The sequence below is a fragment of the Podarcis gaigeae genome (genome assembly GCF_964106915.1).
Source record: "Podarcis gaigeae genome assembly, chromosome: 4".
Taxonomy (NCBI): Eukaryota; Metazoa; Chordata; class Lepidosauria; order Squamata; family Lacertidae; genus Podarcis; species Podarcis gaigeae.
Window position 1 is genome coordinate 84363917 of NC_139677.1, and position 21443 is coordinate 84385359.

Consider the following 21443-nt stretch of genomic DNA (forward strand, 5'->3'; position numbering starts at 1 on the left):
TGCATATTAAATTAAGCATTTATGCTAACGTCTTTTCTATAATTTTGTAAACATTTTAACTTAAAACGCTCCAAGTGAGTTGGCAGGTGCTTCCATTGCTACCTCTTAAAAGTTAGAAGGAAGACAGTGCAATAAACAGCTTTGCTTGTGTAACCCTAGTTAGCACAGAGTTCTATGCCATGCGAAGTCCACATGGCATAGCCATGTACATGCTGTACCCCTTTTAATCTCAGAATCTGCTGTGAGCCTTAAAGAGAGGCCCATCCTCAGCTTAGGTAGATTTTCTTCTCGTAGAGTTGTGAACTTGCAAGAGGAAGAAACAGGACATGTGTGAGGGTTGGGTTTTGGGAACTGGGTGAGTAGAAGAGTTCATGTGACTGGCTGCCAGTGCAGGTCCATGCCCAATTTAACAGGCTAGTTTTAACTCTTTTAAAGTCTCTAAATGATTTGGGCCTGAACAACTTGAAGGACTTCCTTCACCCATATCTACATACCTGCACTCTTAAGATTAACAGCAGAGGTCGTCCCCATTTTTCTGCTGTTTTGGTTAGTGAGATTGGCCAGTACTGGAGAGACTTTCTTCACCGAAGATTTTCTTCACTGTTTATGTCAAGTGATCTTTAAATTGGTAACGCTTTTTGGTTGTGATACATTTTTCATGTGCCTCATCTCCTTAAATTATGATTTGTTTTACGAGATGAGTTAAGGTAAAGACATCCTGTATCTTTGAATTTTAATATGTTAGTACCAGTAGAACCTTATTATTCTGTCAAACAGCATGTAAGTGTTTTTAAATGAATGGGAAGGGAAAACAAAACTGGCTTGTGTAGAGTTTTTGGCAGTACTATTTAACTTCTGTTTTAATAATATTTTTTTTACTTTTGCTGAATCACACTGGGGTTTTTTGACTGATTATAAAAATGTTTTATCTGTGTTCTCTGTCCCATTTATTTTGACGGTGCCACTTTATTGCAGAATTAAATTTGAAACAATTTTTTGTATGTATTTATAAACAACTTAAGTTTTATTTCTTGAACTGTGAAAATAAGTCTACTTAGGTAATCTTCAACATTTTTTAATTAAAAGGAAGGCATAAATGGTAAGTGTACTTGGAACCACAAAAACAGTCCTTGTTTTTAGAGTTAACACAGAATTAATTTTCAGATGCTTCTACTTGAGACATGTGTAGTTCATAAACAATATCAGCATATTAATTACAAGTTGCTAAATAAAGAAAACCGCTTACAATTTTTATTGAAGCTATTTTACTATGGAAGCAAACAAATAAAAATTCTGCCAACCTTCAGTCATGTCCCAGTAGATACTTAGGGTAGAATTCAACTGATGTTTACTCAGAGAATACTAATTGAAATGAATGGGCTTATATTAGTTGTGCTCATAAATTTCAGTGTGTACTCTGAGTAAGAGTTAGTTGAATTCCACCCACAGTTTACCATTCACATAGTTTGGGATAGTGCTTTTGGCCAGAGGAAAAGTATTTTAACTTGCCTACAGTGCAAATCACTGATAACTTAGGGTGCAGATTAGCACTTTTCTATTATCTTCCTAAAGCTAGCTTAAAAAGCAGTTCTGGGCAGTTTCATGGTAAATATGAAATGTTTGTAATTTAATGCCTTTAATCAGTACATAGGTAAAAGCAATCATAAAATGAAATCATAAGAGAATTGTGGTAGAATATGTATTTTGCTTGCAGAAACTCCAGGTTCTATCCCCATCAACTTCTTTTAAAAGGATTAAACAGTAAGTGAGGCCACTGACAAAGACCTTGCAGTGCTGGTGCCAGATAGAGTAGGCCATACATGGTTAGATGAAATGAGCATGATGTGAGGCAGCTTCCTATGTTTTGGAAAATTAAAAAGATTTTACCAATAGATAATAAACTTAATAGTTCCTATACAGCAGGGGTGGCCAACTCCCGAGGGACTGCGATCTACTTTCAGAATTAAAATCTGGCATTGATCTACCCCCTTTTTGGGGGTTCAGGTCAAAGTTGTTGAGCAAAGTGGTTGACCCTGTTTTATGCCCCTTCTGTTGGCGTTCCATTGGGGGAGGGACTTTGATTAGTCGCTCGCCAAAACAGCGCTGTGAAAGCGTTTTGCCTCACAGCAAAAACTCCATCTTCTGTTACAGATATCAGGAGAAAATCTAGGCGGGGGTGGGGCCAGGTGCTCTTAGGCAAAAGCAAAGGAAAATGAGACAGCGATCGACTGCAACCTCCCAGGGATTGACCAGTCGATCCCGATCGACCTGTTGGACATCCCTACTACACAGTATACCAGGGATGTCCAACAGGTTGCTCGTGATCTACTGGTTGATCGCGTGGGGTCTGTGGTCGATTGTGGGACCCCAACAACCCCCCCCAAAAAAAAGCTCAATCAAAGTTCAACAACTCTGGCTTCCTGAATAAAGCTCAACAACTTTGTAGATCACGGTCAGTTTTTTTATAGTGGGAGTAGATCACAGTCTCTTGAAAGTTGGACATGCCTGCTGTATACCATGCCATCTTCAATAGTTTTTATATCAGAGTATGCTCAGTTCTGACTTTATTTCTGTGATCCTAGTATCAGTATTGAGGATTCTCTAAAATTAGTATGTTTATTTGATTTTAATTTATTCTTTAAACCACAGCTAAGCACCAACAGTCGAGGCTTCCTGTCAAAAGTCCTCAAAGTTAGCCAGTTTTTAAGGTCTTTACTTGAATCTGCCGCATGGTGATGCTAAACATTCAGTTGATTTAGCACTTCTTTTGCTTACTGAAAATGCTTTCATTAAGGGTTACTGTTTAATATGTATTGGCAGTTTGTGAAGTGAAAGGCAGTTATTAATATATGTATAATTTCAAATTGGAAACTTCCTAATTAACTTAGTACATATTAGTAGTGACGCAATGAATATATTACTCTTGAGTTTTTTCTTTTCCTGAAATGTCTTTAAGGGCTGCTGTTCTCAGTAATGTTTACTTGTGATGCACAGGGTATATGGAATAGTTTCCCCCCCTTTCCAGCTACCATCATCTGCAACCCTTGTCAAATTGTTTTAATATAACTGCCACAAATTGCTTTTATCCTTGCAGTTCATAAATCAAATAAGAAAGGAGACTTATTGGTGTTTAAATGCCACTACCAAACAGTTCTGGTTGTGGATCACCCTTAATTACATGTAATTTTAATCTGAGAAATGTACTTCATAGCACTTTGCTTGTGACATGAAAATACAAGAGATTCTATCTTAAACTGTAAGGATTGTTTTATTGGAGTTCAGAGGGACAATGACAGGATAAGAAAAAGTTTTGTCAAGTGAATTTACAGACTACTGAGTTTCAGCAGAGAGTTTTCTAACAGATTAAATTAGTGTTTCGCAAACTTTGGATCTCCAGCTGTTGTTGGACTACAACTCCCACCATCCCTACATAGCAGGACCAGTGGTCAGGGATGATGGGAACTGCAGTCCAACAACTGTCAAGGAGACCCAAGTTTGAGAAACATTTGTTTAAATAATGCAAAAACCATACTTCTCCCATTCCCAGCTTGGGATGGTGAGTAGGAGGTAAGAGATGCATTGGCTTAACTGTTGGACATTCAGTGAAGGTTTGCTCCATCTGAATACCCTGCAGGACTATTGGCTGCTGGGAAGACAACTACAGCCTAGCTCTTTATGGGGTCATGAATTCTTTTGTTCGAACAATGTCACAGTTTGGTTATATTTAACCATGCCTACCTCAGAACCAAAAGTGGGCAATTTAATTTCTGTCTCCAGCACTCTGTCACCAAAAACACTTATAGTAAAGTGAATAATATACTAGACCCTCAATACTAGAATGAGGGTTCATTCAGTTAAGCTGAATGTTGGGTGATACACAAGGAAGTACTTCACACAGTGAGTGCATAGTTGAATATGGATTTTTCTACTGCAGGAAGTTGTGATGGTTTGGACAAGCTATAAAAGGGGATTAGACAAATCCATGTAGGATATAGCTGTCAATGGCTATTAGCAATGATGGATATGTTGAAATATCCGAGGCACTAGTCCTCAGAATAACCATTTGCTGGGTATCACAAGTAGGTTGGCCAGTGTGAGAACAGAATGCTGGACTATCAGATGTGCCTTTGATTTGATCCAGCAGTTATGGTATTACATTTTTAACTGAGCTTTTTTGCTTGGGCACCAAGAATCTGGAGGAAATGTGTTAAGAAGACATCTTAACACTTCTTAACTGTCTGGGGAGTAGGGAGAATACATAACAGGGGTGAAAATATATTTAACTGAGGGATGTACATTGGGGATTAACACGATCCAAGTTAGTCAAAACGGGAAAAATTAGTATCTGTGGATCAATTTTCATTCTGGCTGATGGGTTCTATTGCTAGGTCTATGTCCAAAGTTCAGGATATTCCTACATCTGATCAATATATTTACTATTTCCCCTACAACATTATGCCTCAGGATATATAGAAACAATGAAAGTAGGTAAGAAACAGGCTTGTGCCTTGGTGCCACAGGTTTATATAGAGCACCATGTTCTCATTGTTGAGAATACCAGGAGATTGACATTTCTGTGCTTGGGTTGAAGAAGGCACCCATCACCCTTTTTAATGTTTCCCAGGCCCTAGTGACTCTTCCCAAGTCTCATGCCATGCTTTGCCTGGGACAGAGTTCTTTGAGCCTCACAATGTTAGTATTATCTTGGTTACCTTAAATCCTAGTTTTTCATCGAGGTTTTCTGCTCCTTTGATCATTTTAAACCCTTCTTCCCAATTCTCTGCTTTTTCTGCTTTGTTTCTCTTTCACCTGATTCTTATGGGAAAATCCAAATCTGTGGAAAAAATACAGAGAGAGAAGAGGATGAGAAGGCTTTATTTCCTCTCATTGGAGAAGAGGGAGCATGACCAAGTTGAGTCTGGGAATCCAGCTCTATTGTCTTCACCTCTTCATATACTTGCTAGCATTCATGCATGCTAGTTGTATTTAAGTGCAGTCTCCCACACTTCTTGCCTCTAAACCTCTTGCCTACTGAATATATTTTGTTTAAGAAGGCTTTTCCTGGGGTCTAACTCAGTCATTTAAGGAATGTAAATTGTAGAGCCCCAGAAATAGTTGTATTGTTTTTAGAATGTGTAAATATGGTTTTATTGGGGTTTTTTTTAATTTTATAGCCCGTTGAAATGATTTCATTATTTTTAGAATTTGTATTTTGATGTCCTATTTGATTCTTCTACGCTGCTTAAATGGTGTTATTGCTGTGAGGTGGTCTATAAATGTGTTAAATAAACTCCACAGGTTTCTGTCTATATCTGTGCCATGGACAGAAACTGGGGAGGAGCCACCAGGGACTGGGCTGCATACTGAAGCTAGCCAAATGACTATTTGCCAGTCCCCTGGGTGGAGGAATGGGTTAACCCATTAGTTGATGGGTGCCTTGTTCACTCTAGGAGAGAAAGCCATCTTCAAGGTAAGTAACCAGTATATCATTTATGTGTAACCACTGCTCTGTTTCTATTATTTTCTTGCTTCTTTGATCACAGTTTTGCATATACAGTGGTACCTCGGTTTAAGAACAGTCCTGTTTAAGAACGATTCGGTTTACGAACTCCGCAAAACCGGAAATAGTGTCCCGGTTTACAAACTTTACCTCGGTCTAAGAACGGAAACTGAATGGTGGAAGGGAACCGGTGGTGGTTGGTTTGAGAACAGTTTCAGTTTAAGAACGGACTTCCAGAACGGATTAAGTTTTTTAACCAAGGTACCACTGTAGTAGATCTTTGCAGTGTGCTTGCTCACTATACAAAGTGCTTTACTTACTGTACAAAAGGACAAAAAGTTTATTCAGTACTACTGATCCCTTCAGTTTTTAAATATGGTAGTTTTTTGGTAATTGGATTTGCAGCTAAAATAACTTGTGAGATTTTCTGATTTCATGCAGGTTAGAGATACAAACGTTGACCCCCTTGAATGCTTATACTTGCTTTTCCATGGCATGTTGTTTGCAGTTTGGTTCTAGAACATTTATTATAGAGATAAAGATAAGGCTTCTGTCATTCAATATGATATGCTTCAAGATACAACTGATTGCATGATGTAAATCTTTAGCCACTTAAACTTCTGGAAATGAACTGTGCTCTTCGTAGGTGACTGAAGATCAGTTCATAGCTGATGAATTTCCTGTATGCATATTACTTTTCATGCATGATGAATATATTTGGCTGTGGTACATGTGTGCTTAAGATTATGCTTATTTGGTCTCCTGATTGTCTTCCATCCAGGCTATTGATCAGCTCCATGTCTGCTTATATGACCATGCTGTGCCATCAAATGTTTCTATACCATTCATTGAGTTAGAATTTACAAACATTCTAAACAGAAGTGGCATCCATGTAGGAAATTAATATACATGAAGCATTTCTTTTTAGTTCTGTTGGCTTGAAGAATGGGGATCTGTTCAGTATCATGTTAAGGCACTGAAGTTTTATAAGGCTGAGCCACCACCCACCCTCCTAATTTACTTGTCAGAGTATTCTCAGCAGTTCCCTGAATAGTTCTAAGAAAATGTCCGATAATGGTTTAATTGCTTAAAATCTTAGTATTTCTCAATAAAAGGGCAATGGTGAATACTGTTTTCCCAAAGATTTCCCTTTCATAGGTAAGCACTCTTTACAGTCAGGACTTCGTTAGTGAAATAAACTTTTTGGATATTAACTAGAAGTATGCCTGTATACTTAATGCATTTTTAAATAGAACGAATGTGTGCTATAATTTGCTACTATTCTCAGTTCCTAATAATCTTCAATTGCCAGCATTATAAAAAGTAATATGAAAGTACATTGCATGTCATCTATGCAGTAGGAATGGAATAAAATTATTGTCTATCATGAATATGTGTACCCCTCATGGTTCCTTGTACCTCTTTGTACCTACCAAATGACCCAACCTCTTTTGTCAGTAGGCCTTGTAATGTTTTTTTCTCTCTCCTGTTAGCCTCTGTAGTGTATACATGGGTCATCCTTCTGCCTTGAATAAGGTTTTGGATAATCAAACTGACATTCACAGCAGTTACACTGAATTTTCTACCGTTATGATTGGCCCTTGTCCCCCTCTGTTGTATTTGAAGTATTAATGATATCACTGCAGCTCATATATGTTTTTATGGTGACAGGCAGCTTGTTGTTCACGAACTCCATGCTGCTTCTGAGGTCAATTGGAATGTGTATATGTTTAATTGTGATACACATAGTTTTTAATTACTATTTTAAAAATACATATAAAATATTTTATGTACAGTAGTTATATTATGGTACAGTCTGACACGGTCAACTTTAAATAACAACCTGATTGTGCTGGAACTGTATAAAGACAATAATAGTTATTATTATTATATTATATTATTATTATTATTTTATTCTCCTGGGTTGCTGGTTTCCTAGATCCAACACCATCTAGGAAAGGATTGCTGTATGTATTGTGAATTAGGTCTAGAAAACAAAGTCTTGACCATTGGAGATAGCACCGTAAAATTGTTTCAATTGTTTCAGTGCATTTAGAGATATTCTTGATCTATTTATTTTTCATTTCTCTTAAGAGAATTAGCTGAATGAAGCAAATAGTATTTTTCTTGTGGGAATAAACTTCAGAATAGGTGTTCCAGCTTCCTACATAAGCTTGCTTGAAGAATGAGATGAAAAAATGCCTTAAAAATTGATGTGATAGTTTTACATTGGTTGGTGATTATTGTACCTCAGAATTAAATATACACAAACATGTCACACGATGTCAATTGAATTACTGTGTCAAAAACCTTCATATATTTCCTGACAATAAGTCCATTCTTGAGGGTTAATTGTTTTTTGCCAGTCTGTACTGTCAAATATATTTAAGAATAACATGGTTAGATTTAATACATGATTTTCTGAGCTATCCAACCACACTTGAGGGAATATTTATATTTTAACGGAAACCTTGAAAATAGTTTTTAGAAGAAATACATTTCTTCCTGTTCATTAATGCTTAACTGTTAGGCTCCATTAATTGAGAAAATAAATAATAACATGTATGTACGAGACATGTGATTTATTATAGTCATTCTACAGAATTCTACAGAATGAACATTTGCTTATGTATTATAGTGAGACTCTTACTGAGATGACTGGTGCTGTTTTGCAGTTTTTAAAGTTTGGATTTATGGTTGAAGCAATGGAAGTTTTCAACCTTAAATCTGGTTCCATATCCAACTTGGTTCAATATTTTGATTTCAATGCAATTCCTTTTCTCGGGAATGGGATACTGTACTTTGAGGCTTTGCACGTGTTTATTTATGTCGATAACCGCATTTGTGATGCGATTAACAAATCTGAAGACATAACAATGATAGGACTAATTGGCTCAGTGAGACCACAGACTTAATTTTTTTGGTCATAGCTTCTATTTTTATCCTTAACTTTGAACATATTCATGGCCTTTCCCTGAAGACTTGAGTCTGTTCAAATGGCTGGAAATAGCAGCTAATATGCCAGTTTTGCTAACCAAGAAAAGTAACTCGAGTAATGTGGAAAATGAAATTTTGAAGCAGAAAAGTCCTCAATTTATCCTGCACTTTGAATAGGCAAGTGAGAGCTTTCCCTCAGGAAAGCATTTCTGTATGTAGAAGTAGTTGAATCATGATCACTGGTTGCCTCCTTGAACAGAGCTGCAAAAATTAAGGAGCAAGCCTTAATGAAATTAACAGTTTATATAGATTCATCTGAAATAGTCCTAAGCTCAATATGTATTTTTTTCTTTGCAAGTGATTCCCTGTTCTCCTTTGACTGACAGGTAACAGAGTGGGTTGATAACACTTGTCAATTATTTGGCCATTCACTCCACACTTTGCATTTTGAATGTGAGTTAAGTTCTAATGAGGGGCAGGAAAAACAGGCTCCTGCATAGTGCAGAAAGTTGAAATATGCCTTCCTTGCACCAGTGGGTAGTAAAAGAAATCAAGCGCATGTATTGGTAACCTTGAGACTTGATTACTGCAGGACTTGGTCCTGGTCCAGAAGCTCCATTCTTTACTAGCTAGACCACTGTTCCCCATTATTTCCCAGTGATGCAGAGGACTCTTACCCCAGTATGGCCAGTATTTATTTCTTTATTGAAATTGTATAGTGCCCTATACCCAAAGACCTGAGGGCAATCCTTTCTTATGTTCAGGATTCTCCAGTAAATTGGCGTTCATTATTCATGGCTGAGATAAGGACTTCTTTGATCCTGAAATGATTGCATTCAAAGGTTCATCAAAGGTCAGAATGCTTCAGCCAAAGCAGAAGCCAGAGGTTGCTTTGTGTGACACTGCAGTCTGGCCTCTGATACTTAGTGTGAAGTATATATCGGGATTCGTGCCCCAAAGGCATTGGAACATGCCTGGATGTTGAATGAAGTGAAGTAGCAGAACTCTAGTGACTTGTACGCTTTAAACAGACACAGAACGCAGCAAAATCATCAGTAGAAAGTTTACTAAGGCAAAATAGTTTTACATTTGGGTACCAGGTCCCTGGTACAGCAGTCTCAAGCTCAATTCAGAGCGTAATCCAGTTACAATATAAAAATTCCACACCAACGTAAAAACTGTATACACAGAGAGAATAAATCAAAGCAAGTACATTAACAGGAAATAAAGAATGAGAGTGAGTAGGAGAGTCCTCACCAGACAGCAATTATAGTTAGTCCAGGGGTTGTATGACCTTGGAGGAAACAGATAATGCAGTATTAAAAACAGCAGCTGCATTCCTGCTCCCTAGAGAACTTTTGAATGCTAGAATATACTAGAACACTTCTGTTAGCTTCTATAAGCTTCTATTAGTTTCTGTACTTCATAAATGTCATCATAGCCAGACAGTATACCTTAAGAGCCAAACTGTTCTAGCCACAGCCCTTTCTAACCTTCAATATGAACTGCATTTGCCTTGGAATTCTCATTAGCAGGCCTGTGTTTAAAATATTTTCTCAAATATTATGGAGTGTGTTAAATCCTCACCAATTCTACTCAGAAGCAATTCTGGTTGAATTCAGTGGTGCTTACTCCCAAGTAAATGGCATTGGGGTTGCAGCCTGAGTTACAGCAGGAACTCAATCATATTATTCCAGTTGCTCAGATTCCCATTCCAACTGTGGACCTAATTCAGATTTCTGGTCTTAGCCTCTTAAAGCTCTAAATAGTATAGGACCAGGCTTCCTGAAATACTGCATTCTCCAAAATAAACCTACTCAAACCTTGAGATTTTCTTCAGAGGCACTACCAAGTGAAGTGAGGCTGGTGAATGCTACTTAATGGCATTCTCAGTGGTGGTATTTCAGATTTAGAATGTCCTCTCCAGAGAGTCTATGGTAATTCTGAGTGTGGTTTAACTTTTAAACTACAGTTTATAAGTTCTATATGTTTGGGTTGTCTACTTCTGTTCTTCTCCACACTAGAAATTTTAATGCAGCCTTTTCTTTTTCATGACCCTGTTTTCATTTGTACTCACGTTGTGAGTTGCCTAGAGAATAGTGCCGTTGGATACCTTTTGATGTCTTCCTGGGGTGGGGTGAACAACCTGGTGTCCAATTTCAACTATATTAAAATTTTGGATTTCTCCATTGATTAATTTGGGTGGCTCTCACTTTTAACGTTGGAAACATTTGTGCATGAGTGGTGCCATTTTGGCTTAATAAGGACCACACTTGAAGAATGAATTTGTTACTATTATAGGATTAATGAGGATGATAGGACAAATGATGTGAAATTCCTTTTTTCTTTGATACATAGGAAGACTCTGGCAGTATCCCAGCAATAATAGCTTGAGGCTGTATAGAGGGAATGATAAAATGTGGCTCTGCACTTGCTCATGGAGAGATACGGTGGAGAGCTTATTTGTGGTAGACATCACCCGTCACAATTTCAGAAGATGTGCAGTTTGCCAAGGAGCCTTCATTTGCTGTAAACTGTCAGTTTGATACTGAGTGAATGTTTCAAATTATTTTATTCTCATTTAGACGTTCTCCTTAAACTATACGAAATAGCAAAGTTTTAGAGTAATCCAGAGCTGCCCCTGTGCCTCAAAGATAAGAAATATTTATTTATGTGTTTGCAAAAAAAAAAAAAGTATTCAAAATATTTCCCCATCTTGTGTTGGCAGATTATTTGAACCAATTGCTAGGTTTGTTCCTTCATTTCACTTCAATAATTTGCCCTATATATTGAATTTTTACTTTTGCTAACTAATACAGAATGCTATGTTTGCAGGTGTTTCCCAAAAGCGGCTTGCCATCTGAGGTGCAACTGCAGTGCTAGCTTCCTGGGAGGTCGGGTGCTGTTGTTTACTGAGAGGTGGAAGGGCAAATTGGTGAGGAGTTCAGGAGGTTAGCACAAGAACATTGGCTGCAGTGTTGTGTTTGCGGTATGCCAACCCCTACCTTACTCTTAAGCACTAGCAGCCCAACTGCTAGGAAGCTAGTGTAATGGCTTCACCGAACCTGATGAAACACTGCTGGTGTTTCCTCTGCAAAAGTTTAGCTTTCTGCAAAAATTATAGGTGGAATGTAATTGCTTTTGCTAACACAGCTAATGGTTGTGTCACATGGCTCTCTCAGAAAAAGCTGCTGAAGCTGGGAAAAACAAAACAGATTTTGGGTGCTCTCCCACTGAAGATGTCCCTTACTGGGTGTAAATATTTTGTGGACTGACATCTAGGGGTGATGAAAGTTACTTTCTCTAAGGAAAAGGTAAGATATTTGAGAGAGTAATTCTGGGGGTGTTCCAGACATCACCCACCCATTTTTGCTTTTCAAAGGGTAACTCCTCCAGTTAGGTGTGAATCTGAGGAAAATAAGTTTAATGTACGTATACAATGTGATGTAAAATACATGATGATCGTATCTAATGTGAAACGTAATATGAGCCATACATTTAGGAACGCTTGCATTTTCTTTTCTTTCAAAATTTACCTGAACTGCCTAGTGAGCAAACTGGGCTTAGTCAACATCACTGTATAGAAGTATGAATGATTTCTTTTTGTAGATGCAATTTGCACTTTGATTAAAAGGTTAATAGTTGTAATGGCACAGAGGTTTCAGGATGAACTACAGAGACCCCATATCATTTCAGCGGCAGAGGCAATTACGGCCCAATGAAGCCATTGCTGGGGGGTGAGATTTTTCCTGCGCTACTGGGACTCTCCTTGCCATTCAGATTTGAAATGGCCAATCACAGCCAAGCTGGTGGGCAGTACTTGGGTGGCAGACCTGACTGGAGCCTATTTTTCTCTTGAGCATCTAAACCGGCTGCACAGAGGTTTCAGGATGAAATACAGCTGAGCGGTTTTCACAGCGAGGTGCTGCCTTATTACTCCAACAAAGCTTCCCCCCCATTTTCTGTTGACAAAAGTTCAAAGTCCTTTCCACCTCTAAATCATACAACTTTCTGTCCATTGTTTTGCATGTGTTATTTGTCCAGGTACATACAACCTACTTCTCTACTATAATAGTACACATATTTAGCTGTATAAATTTTATATTTCAGCTGCATTAGCCTGGAGGTTATGTGGTATTCTATCCATTCTGTGTTGTTTATGTTGACATTACAAGTATTCATGTTCTGCTAAATTTTTATTAAAACTGTCTTGGAACATACTTACATACAAATATGGAATATTTGACTGCATGTCTAACTTTCATTTGTACTTCTGAATACTGGCTTTTAGTACTTCGTGCTAACAATACTACTGCTTTTCCTGAAAGAGCATACGACACTCTTGGTTCTGTGAGTCTATTAATGACTTAAGTAGAACTAAACACTTTATAATTCTGCATTTTCTTGAATTTTTTTTCTCCACATGAGAAAATGTATCTTATTTGGGAAAGGGGTACCTTAAAAAAAATTCTGAAAATGGGTTTTCTCATTTAACCTATGATATTTGCACACTTCCATTCTTGTGATTTCAGTGGAGTCTGCAGTCTGTGCTAAGTTGCAATCGATGTCAGGGGCGCATAGCTTCTCTCAGTATTCTAAACTGGCTTGTAAACATATTGTATTGAAGCTGTTTGAACTCTGATGCTTCAATATTTATAAATTTTATTAGGAAGTTTAATACTGTTACTGACCACTTTTAGTCTTACAGTAATTTTAATATTTTTGGTTTTAATCTTGTGATGGTTGGATATATTTATCAGAACAGCTTATTTTTGTAGAGCTGCTTGACTTTTCATGGTTTTCATGTGTGCATTGCCTTAGGTTGCCTCTGGTTGTAAGGTGGGAAAGTAGAAAACTGTGTGTCTTGACTTTATTATTCTGTGTTGCAGTTTTTAATAACTCCATTCTGAATTTCTAGAAGTTATCTATTAATGGAATTGTTTGAAAACCCACACAAACTTTTAATCTCCAATAATATCTGTGTTCTACTAGCCTTTTGATTTCACTAAAAAGTCAGCTTACTCCCCCTTCCCCACCCCATTTTATGAATGCTACCATTAAGTCCTAATTTTGCTTTTGATGAATATTGTTCCATCTCTTTTATAGACCTGGTTTTTAGTAATGAATTCAACACCTGTGTTTTGCATGATTTGGATTTTAAGGGATAATATATTAATAGTTGTGTCTTTTCTTAATGGCACAGTTCAGTGTACTTGCACATTAATGATCTAAAATGATAAGTAGTGTGATTTTAAGCCCATATGGCAGTATTGTAAACAAGTCCAATAACACACAGAGACACTTAATCTTCCACGTACACATAGCTTTTAGTTATTTGAAGGCTTGAAAAAAACCTTCATTTTCAATTTTCTGAGTTTGCCTGCCTGATTCTTACTGGCCAAGACCATTCTTAATTCAGTACAGGCTACTGGTGAATGAGTATTTGCTCACCTGCCTTACGATAGTGACCTACTGCTTCTATTTGTATTCTATATTGTGAGTTTTCTTAATTTATGGCCATTGCACATAACGCTTCCAGTCTGAAACATTTTTAAGACTTCAAACAATATCATTCCAAACGGCCCATTTTTTGATATTATGTGCTTGTTATTAAGGCTCAGAAGAATAATAACTAAAAAACAACAACATACTTTCATGCTCTTAGGGGTCAGTACATACTGTTTGTTCTGAATATCTCAGGATTGTGAGAAGAATCATACATACAAATTAAATCCCTATACACTAATCTAAATTGTTGCTGATTCTCGATCCTGGTAGTTTCTTTATACTGTCTCTGGGTGCACTACGACCTGGTGCAGAAGTAATATTTCTCAAGCTATTATCTGTTTTCTGTTTGGGGACCAGAACATTGCCCCTGTGGCACTGGATGCCTGTGCACCAAAGCTCAAGAATGTACAAGTTTGAGTTGAGAGTATGCAATCCAGATGTGTACTCAACCTCTAGGGGCTTGTTTAGTTGTTATCCACCTCTTTGATTCTGCCAGGTTTGTGATCAGAAGAGAGTCTCAACTTCATTTACTCCTCCTTGTTCCTTTGACCTTGAGCAAAAATAACATTTACACGAGATCCTCTATCTATAGATATCTCAGTTGGAAGAATCTTAAACTTTCTCAGCAAGCCCCAAATTGTAGGACTTCAATAATTTACTAAGTTTTAAAACTTTTTTGCAGGATTCCTCTGATTTTATGTAAACCAGAAAATGAGATTTATTTTGTAATAACTGTGACAAATTAAGTTTTGCTGTTGCTTGAAAAGATGAGAATGTTAAAGTAATAAGTGATAGGTTGATTGTTAAAATTATGTTTACTTTCAGAGAGAACAGGAAATGAGAATGGGTGATATGGGCCCACGTGGAGCATTAAACATGGGAGGTAGGGATCTGAAGCAAAAGGCTCTTGTTATTTCAAAATTTATTTGAGACTGTACATGTTACTTATGAGTATTATACATTGAGAAGTATTCTTGAAATATTTATTTCTGTAGTGAATCTTGTTCTTCAGGATTTTTTGTTTCAAATGTGAGTTATCTTAAAATTAGGAAAAAGCAAATGAACATAGTAAATATGGGCTGGTGGGTTGTTACTTTTTTCATTTTAAGACTTTCTGAAGAAAAGCAAAATACGAATTGTATCTAATACAAGAAGAAAAGGTTGTGGGTTTTTTAAAATTACTTCTTGAGATTTACTTATCTAAGTTTTTGAATATGTTGCTATTTATGGAAGATGATTCTGGAAAACGATTGGAAACAAAGTACAGTTAACATTTATCAAAGTCTCCTCATTGTAACTGGCATTAATGAAGCACCTTTGTGAAAATTTCATGCTCTATTAGCACTATGTATTCAGTATCACCACAGTGATTTATTATGGGGTAGCACCCAATTGTCTGCTATGGTTTATCAACTGAGAATGTGCTACACTCCTTCATGCTTGAATTCCCCCACTCTTCTAACCATGGCTAAGATTTTGTGGCCATTACTGCTTTCTAGTTATATTTTCTGACCATTCTGAAGAATCCATATTTGGACCTAGAGTCATTATCTAATTATCCTTGTTGAGGCAAGCTGCTCAAAGGGGTGGTAGCTGCACATGCTTCAGTCAGCCTTGGATGAAGCTGATTACCCAGATTCATTTCATTCTAGTTTCAGACCTAGGTTTGAAACTGAAACTGCTTCGATTGTCTTCAGAGATGAAATGTGCTGAAGGAGGGTAGGAGGAGAGTGATGCTGCTGATTCTGTTGACTAAGAAAGTTGACTACGGAATATTGCCTTCTGCATGAGTCTCCCTGGCCCTTTCAATCTGAATGTGTGACCCTGTTTCTCCTTGCTTCAGATTCCACCTTGTGTGGAGACTGGGCTGGCCTACAGAAGAAGTGAGGCCTTTCCCATTGCAGCCCTGAAGTTGCTGAATGTCCTGGGCAAACTAAACAAACAATGGATAATAAAGAAGAAATTTGGGTAGAATGGGGGGGGGGAGTGCATATTCTCACTACTTAAAATTAAACCACGGTTTAATTTGAGCTGGTTAGTATTGGTTACTATTAATTCTGAAAGCAAAAAGCTTCCATTTGTGAATGGAAGCGCTAATTAAACAGCATGTGTTTTAAAATAAGCTGTCTGATTTAAAGCATTCTTTAAAAAATTATTTAAGGTTCTTAGTGCACTTACAGTGAACAAAACGTCTATGAACACTGTCTTTAGAAATAGATCCAGGAATTTTACATGCAACCAGCACACCCAAATAGGGCTTGACTCCACATGTTTAAGTGTCCCCCACATTTAACCTGCTGGAAAGATGTGTAGTTTACTCAGTGAATTTGCTGTAATTTCCAGATTTGTGGACAGAGATGGTGGGCAAGATGTCTTGTTGCCCATAAGTATACAACTGAGGCACAGCATTTTGATGTGCGCTTCTGGCAGGCAGACCTATATTGAACTTCAGGCCTTTATTGAACTTCAAGCACTTTAATGTTAGAGCATAGGTCTTTCCTCTCTCTGTTACTAGGAAAGAAAGGGAGAGGCCTAGTTAAGTTGAATTGTCTACATAAAATACAGAAAGCTTTGCCAGCTTTGGCACCCAGATTAATTCATATTTCATACATGTGCTCAAATATTAGAATGATATGTAATAGAATGAAAGCTCATTTTACTTGTCCAGTTTGTTTAAGTTCTTTGTTTACTTATGTTAAGAAATATGCACTTGGCGTGAATATATAAGAATCCTACTACTTCATCATTGTTCTAGCCAAGCTTAGCTTGAGTAAATTCCCCAACAAAACTGTGTGTGTGTGTGTGTAAAAAAGTGTAAAAAACACAGTTGTGGCTGAAGAGTTACGAAGTCTAGCTAAGTAGACTTTAATGAAAATACTTTATTTGAAGCATTAAAATGACAGCTGAATATCATTTTATAGCTGTCCTTAACCAAATGCATAGAGCATACCATTCTTGTCACTCATCTCTGTTTCCTGGCACTGGTAAAATTAGAATCCTAAATTCTATGTTTCAGAGCCAAAGTAGGTATCATGGTGGAAACAATATTCTGTTTCTTCATGTTTCTGCCCTCCTTTCATGTGAAGCTGGTGTGGTAGAGTAAAGCTGATTTTTCCACCCAAAAATCATTCACGTTAACCTCCCTGTGCTCCTATAATCCTAGGCATTTTTCTGCCAGTCCAGCTTTCTTTGTTTAACAGATAGGAAAGACCTACAGGAGTGCTGGAGTGTGGCAAGATAATTTGTGTGTGTATAAGGTTCAGGTCTCATTCATATGCCTCTTTTTCTATAACTTATTGAACATAAACCCCTGCCTTAAATGTAACGGGACACTGACTTGAATATACAAACATGTCCCTAAAATCATGGATCTTGCTCTTGTGATCTCTCCCTGTGTGCGCGCGAATATTTTTTTATACAGTATGATGATTCCTTCTGCATTTCTATAATGTACAGTTCACGTCTTATCTCATGGGTATTACTATTTTCCACTACAAGTCAATGTGCAGCTGTTTTTAAAAATGAAGAGGTTAACTACTTGAGTATAAATAAGTACAATGTGTTCACAAAGTTAAGGGGATTCATACTCTGATTAGTAAAGCTGAATAAGTTGTCTACTACTTGAACATAAGTACCTCTGGGTGACTTCATTCAGTTTCATTCATTCTTATTTGCGCACCTGTGATAGTATCTTCTGCCGTAAATCTCTTAAGTTAATTTTATTTATCTTGTGATTCAAATTTATTTGCTAAAAACCATGGGGGGGGAAGCTATGAAAAAGCTGCGTTACACACAAATGCTGGCACCAGGCCTCTTTGGATTGGGGCCAACTTGAAAGTTACTGCAGTTACCTGTATGAATTGGTAACTTTATGGAAAATAAGTAGAGCTGAAACCTATAAACAGTTTAAACACTTAATTTCAGCAGTAACTTTCAGTAACTAACTTTTTCTTAAAACCTTATGGTGGAAGTAAATGTACAGTCTCAAAGGATAAAAGCAATTTGTTCATTTAATTGATGTTATGTATAGTTTGTTATTGTTGTAAATTTTAAAATTCAGTTAGGACAGCTCTAAGTGTAGACTGTTTTGCATAGATGCCTTTAGCCCAGCACCTGCTGGAAACCAAGGTCCTCCTCCTCCACCTCCAATGATGGGTATGAATATGAACAACAGAGGAACAATGCCTGGCCCTGCAATGGGTCCTGGTCCTGCCTTGGGACCAGAAGGAGCTGCAAACATTGGAGCCCCAATGATGCCAGATAATGGAACTGTGGTAATGTATCACAAAATTTTAATTTTGTCTCTACTTCATTGTGGCACATCTCTTTGCTGCAAAGATAACTTCACGCTAAAACTAGTTTAGAATAGACCTTTGAGTTAACAAATACCCTTTGAGATTGAAAAATAATTTAAAAACAAACTTAACTGCAGTCTTGCTGATATTGTTACTGACACTGAATTAAAAGTGATTATACCTGAGAATTATGTACACAGAATTAATTGCCAAAATTGTTTTACAGCTAGAAGGCCGTTTTTCACACTTTTGCAATGATCAAAGTAGAGGAATACAAAAACAAAACTATATTATTTTATAGACAACAAATATAATTGGTCATTCTTATTTTGCTGTATTGGGGCAGGTAAACCTATAATATGATTGCTGTTGAAATGACACATAGTGTGAAGATATCTTTGATTAAGTGAATCTTAAGTACAAATTTAATTTGTTAACATGCTACCCTTATACAAGTGAGGCTACAATTATAGAACCATCTGTGTGACTCAACACGCGGAATAGCTTCTTCAGATGGTTGGGTATAATTCACAGGTGGGCAGGCTGTGTTGGCAGACTGCATCTGGTTCTTGGCTTAATTTTAAAAACCATCTGCAGTGTGATCAGACCAGACCTCTGGCAAGAACATCCTTCTTGCAGGTCCAGAATGAAAAGGGGTGCCCCATTCAGTCAGCATGTGCTCCCTGACAGTTTATCCCTAAATGAATGTTGCCCTTGGCGAGAAAATGGTTACCTACTCCTGGTTTAAGTTAACAGATAGAACTTTGTTGTGTTTTCCTGTATCAGTTTATTTTTGCTGAAAAGTCAAGGTGATTTTTAAACTTTTAAACAGTAAAAATGATTGCAGTGGAAACAACAGATGAAGCTCTTGCTGTCTCTGATACTCTCCAATATCTTGAAAGCTGGGCTATTTCTGCTCATACTGATTTTGAAGAGAAGTATATCAGCACCAGTTTTTTCTATGTATTTTACTCAGAATACTGTTTTCATGAGGGACGTGGGTGGCGCAGTGGGTTAAACCACAGAGCCTAGGGCTTGCCGATCAGAAGGTCGGCGGTTCGAATTCCCGCGACAGGGTGAGAGCTCCCGTTGCTCGGTCCCTCCTCCTGCCAACCTAGCAGTTTGAAAGCACATCAAAGTGCAAGGAGATAAATAGGTATCGCTCTGGTGGAAAGGTAAACAGCGTCTCCGTGCACTGCTCTGGTTTGCCAGAAGCGGCTTAGTCATGCTGGCCACATGACCTGGAAGCTGTACGCTGGCTCCCTCGGCCAGTAAAGTGAGATGAGTGCCGCAACCCCAGAGTCGTCTGCAACTGGACCTAATGGTCAGGGGTCCCTTTACCTTTACTGTTTTCATGACATATAGACTAGTTGGTTTAATAGGTCCCATGTAGCATGCAGAATACTGAAAGAGGCAGGTGGGCCTTTTTCTCTAACTCTTCTCATAAGGGAACCAAAGGAAATTGGCCTATATTATGTTAACATCTAATAAAGGGAAGGACAATATACAGTGGACTCTCTGGATATGAATTAAATTCGTTCGGGGGGTCTGTCAGCAACCTGAAAAGTCCGTAGGCCGAGGCGCCGCTTCTGCATGCAGCGCGATTGAGCATTTTTGCGTATCCACACAGAGCGCTTCTGCGCATGTGCGTGTGGCAAAACCCGGAAGTATACACTTCCGGGTTTGCCGTGTTCATAATCTGAAAGTTGTGTATCCAGAGCAGTACATAACTAGAGGGTCCACTGTATTGTGCTCTAAAAGGAGATGGAATGTGCGTTTATCAACATACCCTGAATGTTTTGTAGCATAATCATTTATGAAGACTTCTGGAAATGAGCTATGACAGTGCTGTTAGAAAATGGAATGTTTCTCTGCAGCTACTAGTTTCAAAGAACTAGTAAACTTAAAAACAACAACAACAACTAGCACACTTTAAAAAAAATCAATGACTTTACTTCCGCATTACTATGCAGCCCCTGGTCCCCCCAGAAAGTCCATTCTTGAGGTTGGGAGGGGGGGCTTTGGTGTTCGGACCAGCAGTAGAAATTGGGAATTGTTGGAATTCTGTGTGTTTGTGTGTGGAAGTGGAAGTGCCTTCAACCTATACAACAACGCCTTTTGGATCCAAGTGTGAAGGAAGTTTATTACTGTATTTGTATCCTGTCTTTCTTCCAAGGAGCTTAAGATGGACGTCTCTCTTCCAGTTTTTCTTTGTGGGCTGAGAGACTTAGACTAGTCCCATGTCACCCACTGATCTTCATGGCTGAGTGGGGATTTGAAGCCTAGTTTCCTAGGTCCCCAGTCCAACTGCAGTACACTGTCTTATATTATTTGCTCAATTGAGCTCTCCAAGTCTTTGTAATTTCTTAAATGGCTGAGCCTCTTTTCCAGATTTTTGGAAGGTATACACAGATAATACTAGAGAAAAGACAGCAGTGAAGTCAGATGGGGACTTTTAAAAAATGTATATATTTAAATTAATGCTCCTAGATTCAAAAGAGCATGTAAGAACTTAACTTACTAGTTCAGTTTGAACGTACAAGATTTCTGAGTATATCTGAAAATGAGTATAATCTGAAACTATATCATAATGCAAAAAATATATTGCAAATTTTATAATAGCAGATTTTGTTGTTGTTAGTTTTTCAGCTGACAACAGGTTTAAATAAAAATGCCTAAAGGGTTTGGGGCAGTATGTGGCGGTTGAATGAGAATGAGCAGGTAGCTAATGGCATCTGGCTCCTTTTTCCCCTTCTCTAAAACTTATTTCCTCTTCTAACTCAAATTAGTCTACCTTTAACTTGAAATGTGCTATAGCTGGTTTTTACTTACGGTTTAAAGTATTGATATGTCTTCCAACAGAAAATGAATTGTGTTTCTGCTTCCTTTATTTCAAGAATAAATACTACTTTACACGTATACCGTACAGGAGAATCTGCAAAATATATTTATTATACTTTTATCTCGCTCTTTATATTGAATGCTCTGGGGGGCTTAGAAACTGTTTCTCATAGCATTTTTTTATCTCTCTCTTTAAAAAAAAACAAAACTTGGATGTTAGATCCCTTCCCCTTTTGTCTTAATATACTGGTGGGCGCAACATTAGTTAATTTACTTTTCAGCTTATTATTAAAATAATGACTAAAATTAATTGCTCCTTTCTTCCTTCTATGTATCATCCTGATTCTGCTGGACTATCTGCG

The 21443-nt window shown here is 37.6% G+C and overlaps 2 protein-coding genes across 6 annotated transcripts in view; one reads left to right on the plus strand and one right to left on the minus strand.

The window, feature by feature from the left end:
• Window positions 1-21443, plus strand: part of PSPC1 (paraspeckle component 1) — a 57267-nt gene that overhangs the window by 12487 nt on the left and 23337 nt on the right. The window contains exons 7-8 of one of the 5 annotated variants that reach the window (XM_083736858.1): window positions 14771-14828; window positions 18041-18219. The exons of the other annotated variants lie outside the window; for them this stretch is intronic. Coding sequence (XP_083592984.1) covers window positions 14771-14828; window positions 18041-18219 — 237 coding nt within the window. The remainder of the gene's footprint in view (window positions 1-14770; window positions 14829-18040; window positions 18220-21443) is intronic. 5 annotated transcript variants of the gene reach the window in all.
• The window catches only part of MPHOSPH8 (M-phase phosphoprotein 8), a 56516-nt gene continuing 43411 nt past the window's right edge, over window positions 8339-21443 (minus strand). The window contains exon 15 of the mRNA XM_083736323.1: window positions 8339-8362. Within this exon, the coding sequence (XP_083592449.1) occupies window positions 8354-8362 (9 nt within the window). The 3' untranslated portion in view covers window positions 8339-8353. The remainder of the gene's footprint in view (window positions 8363-21443) is intronic.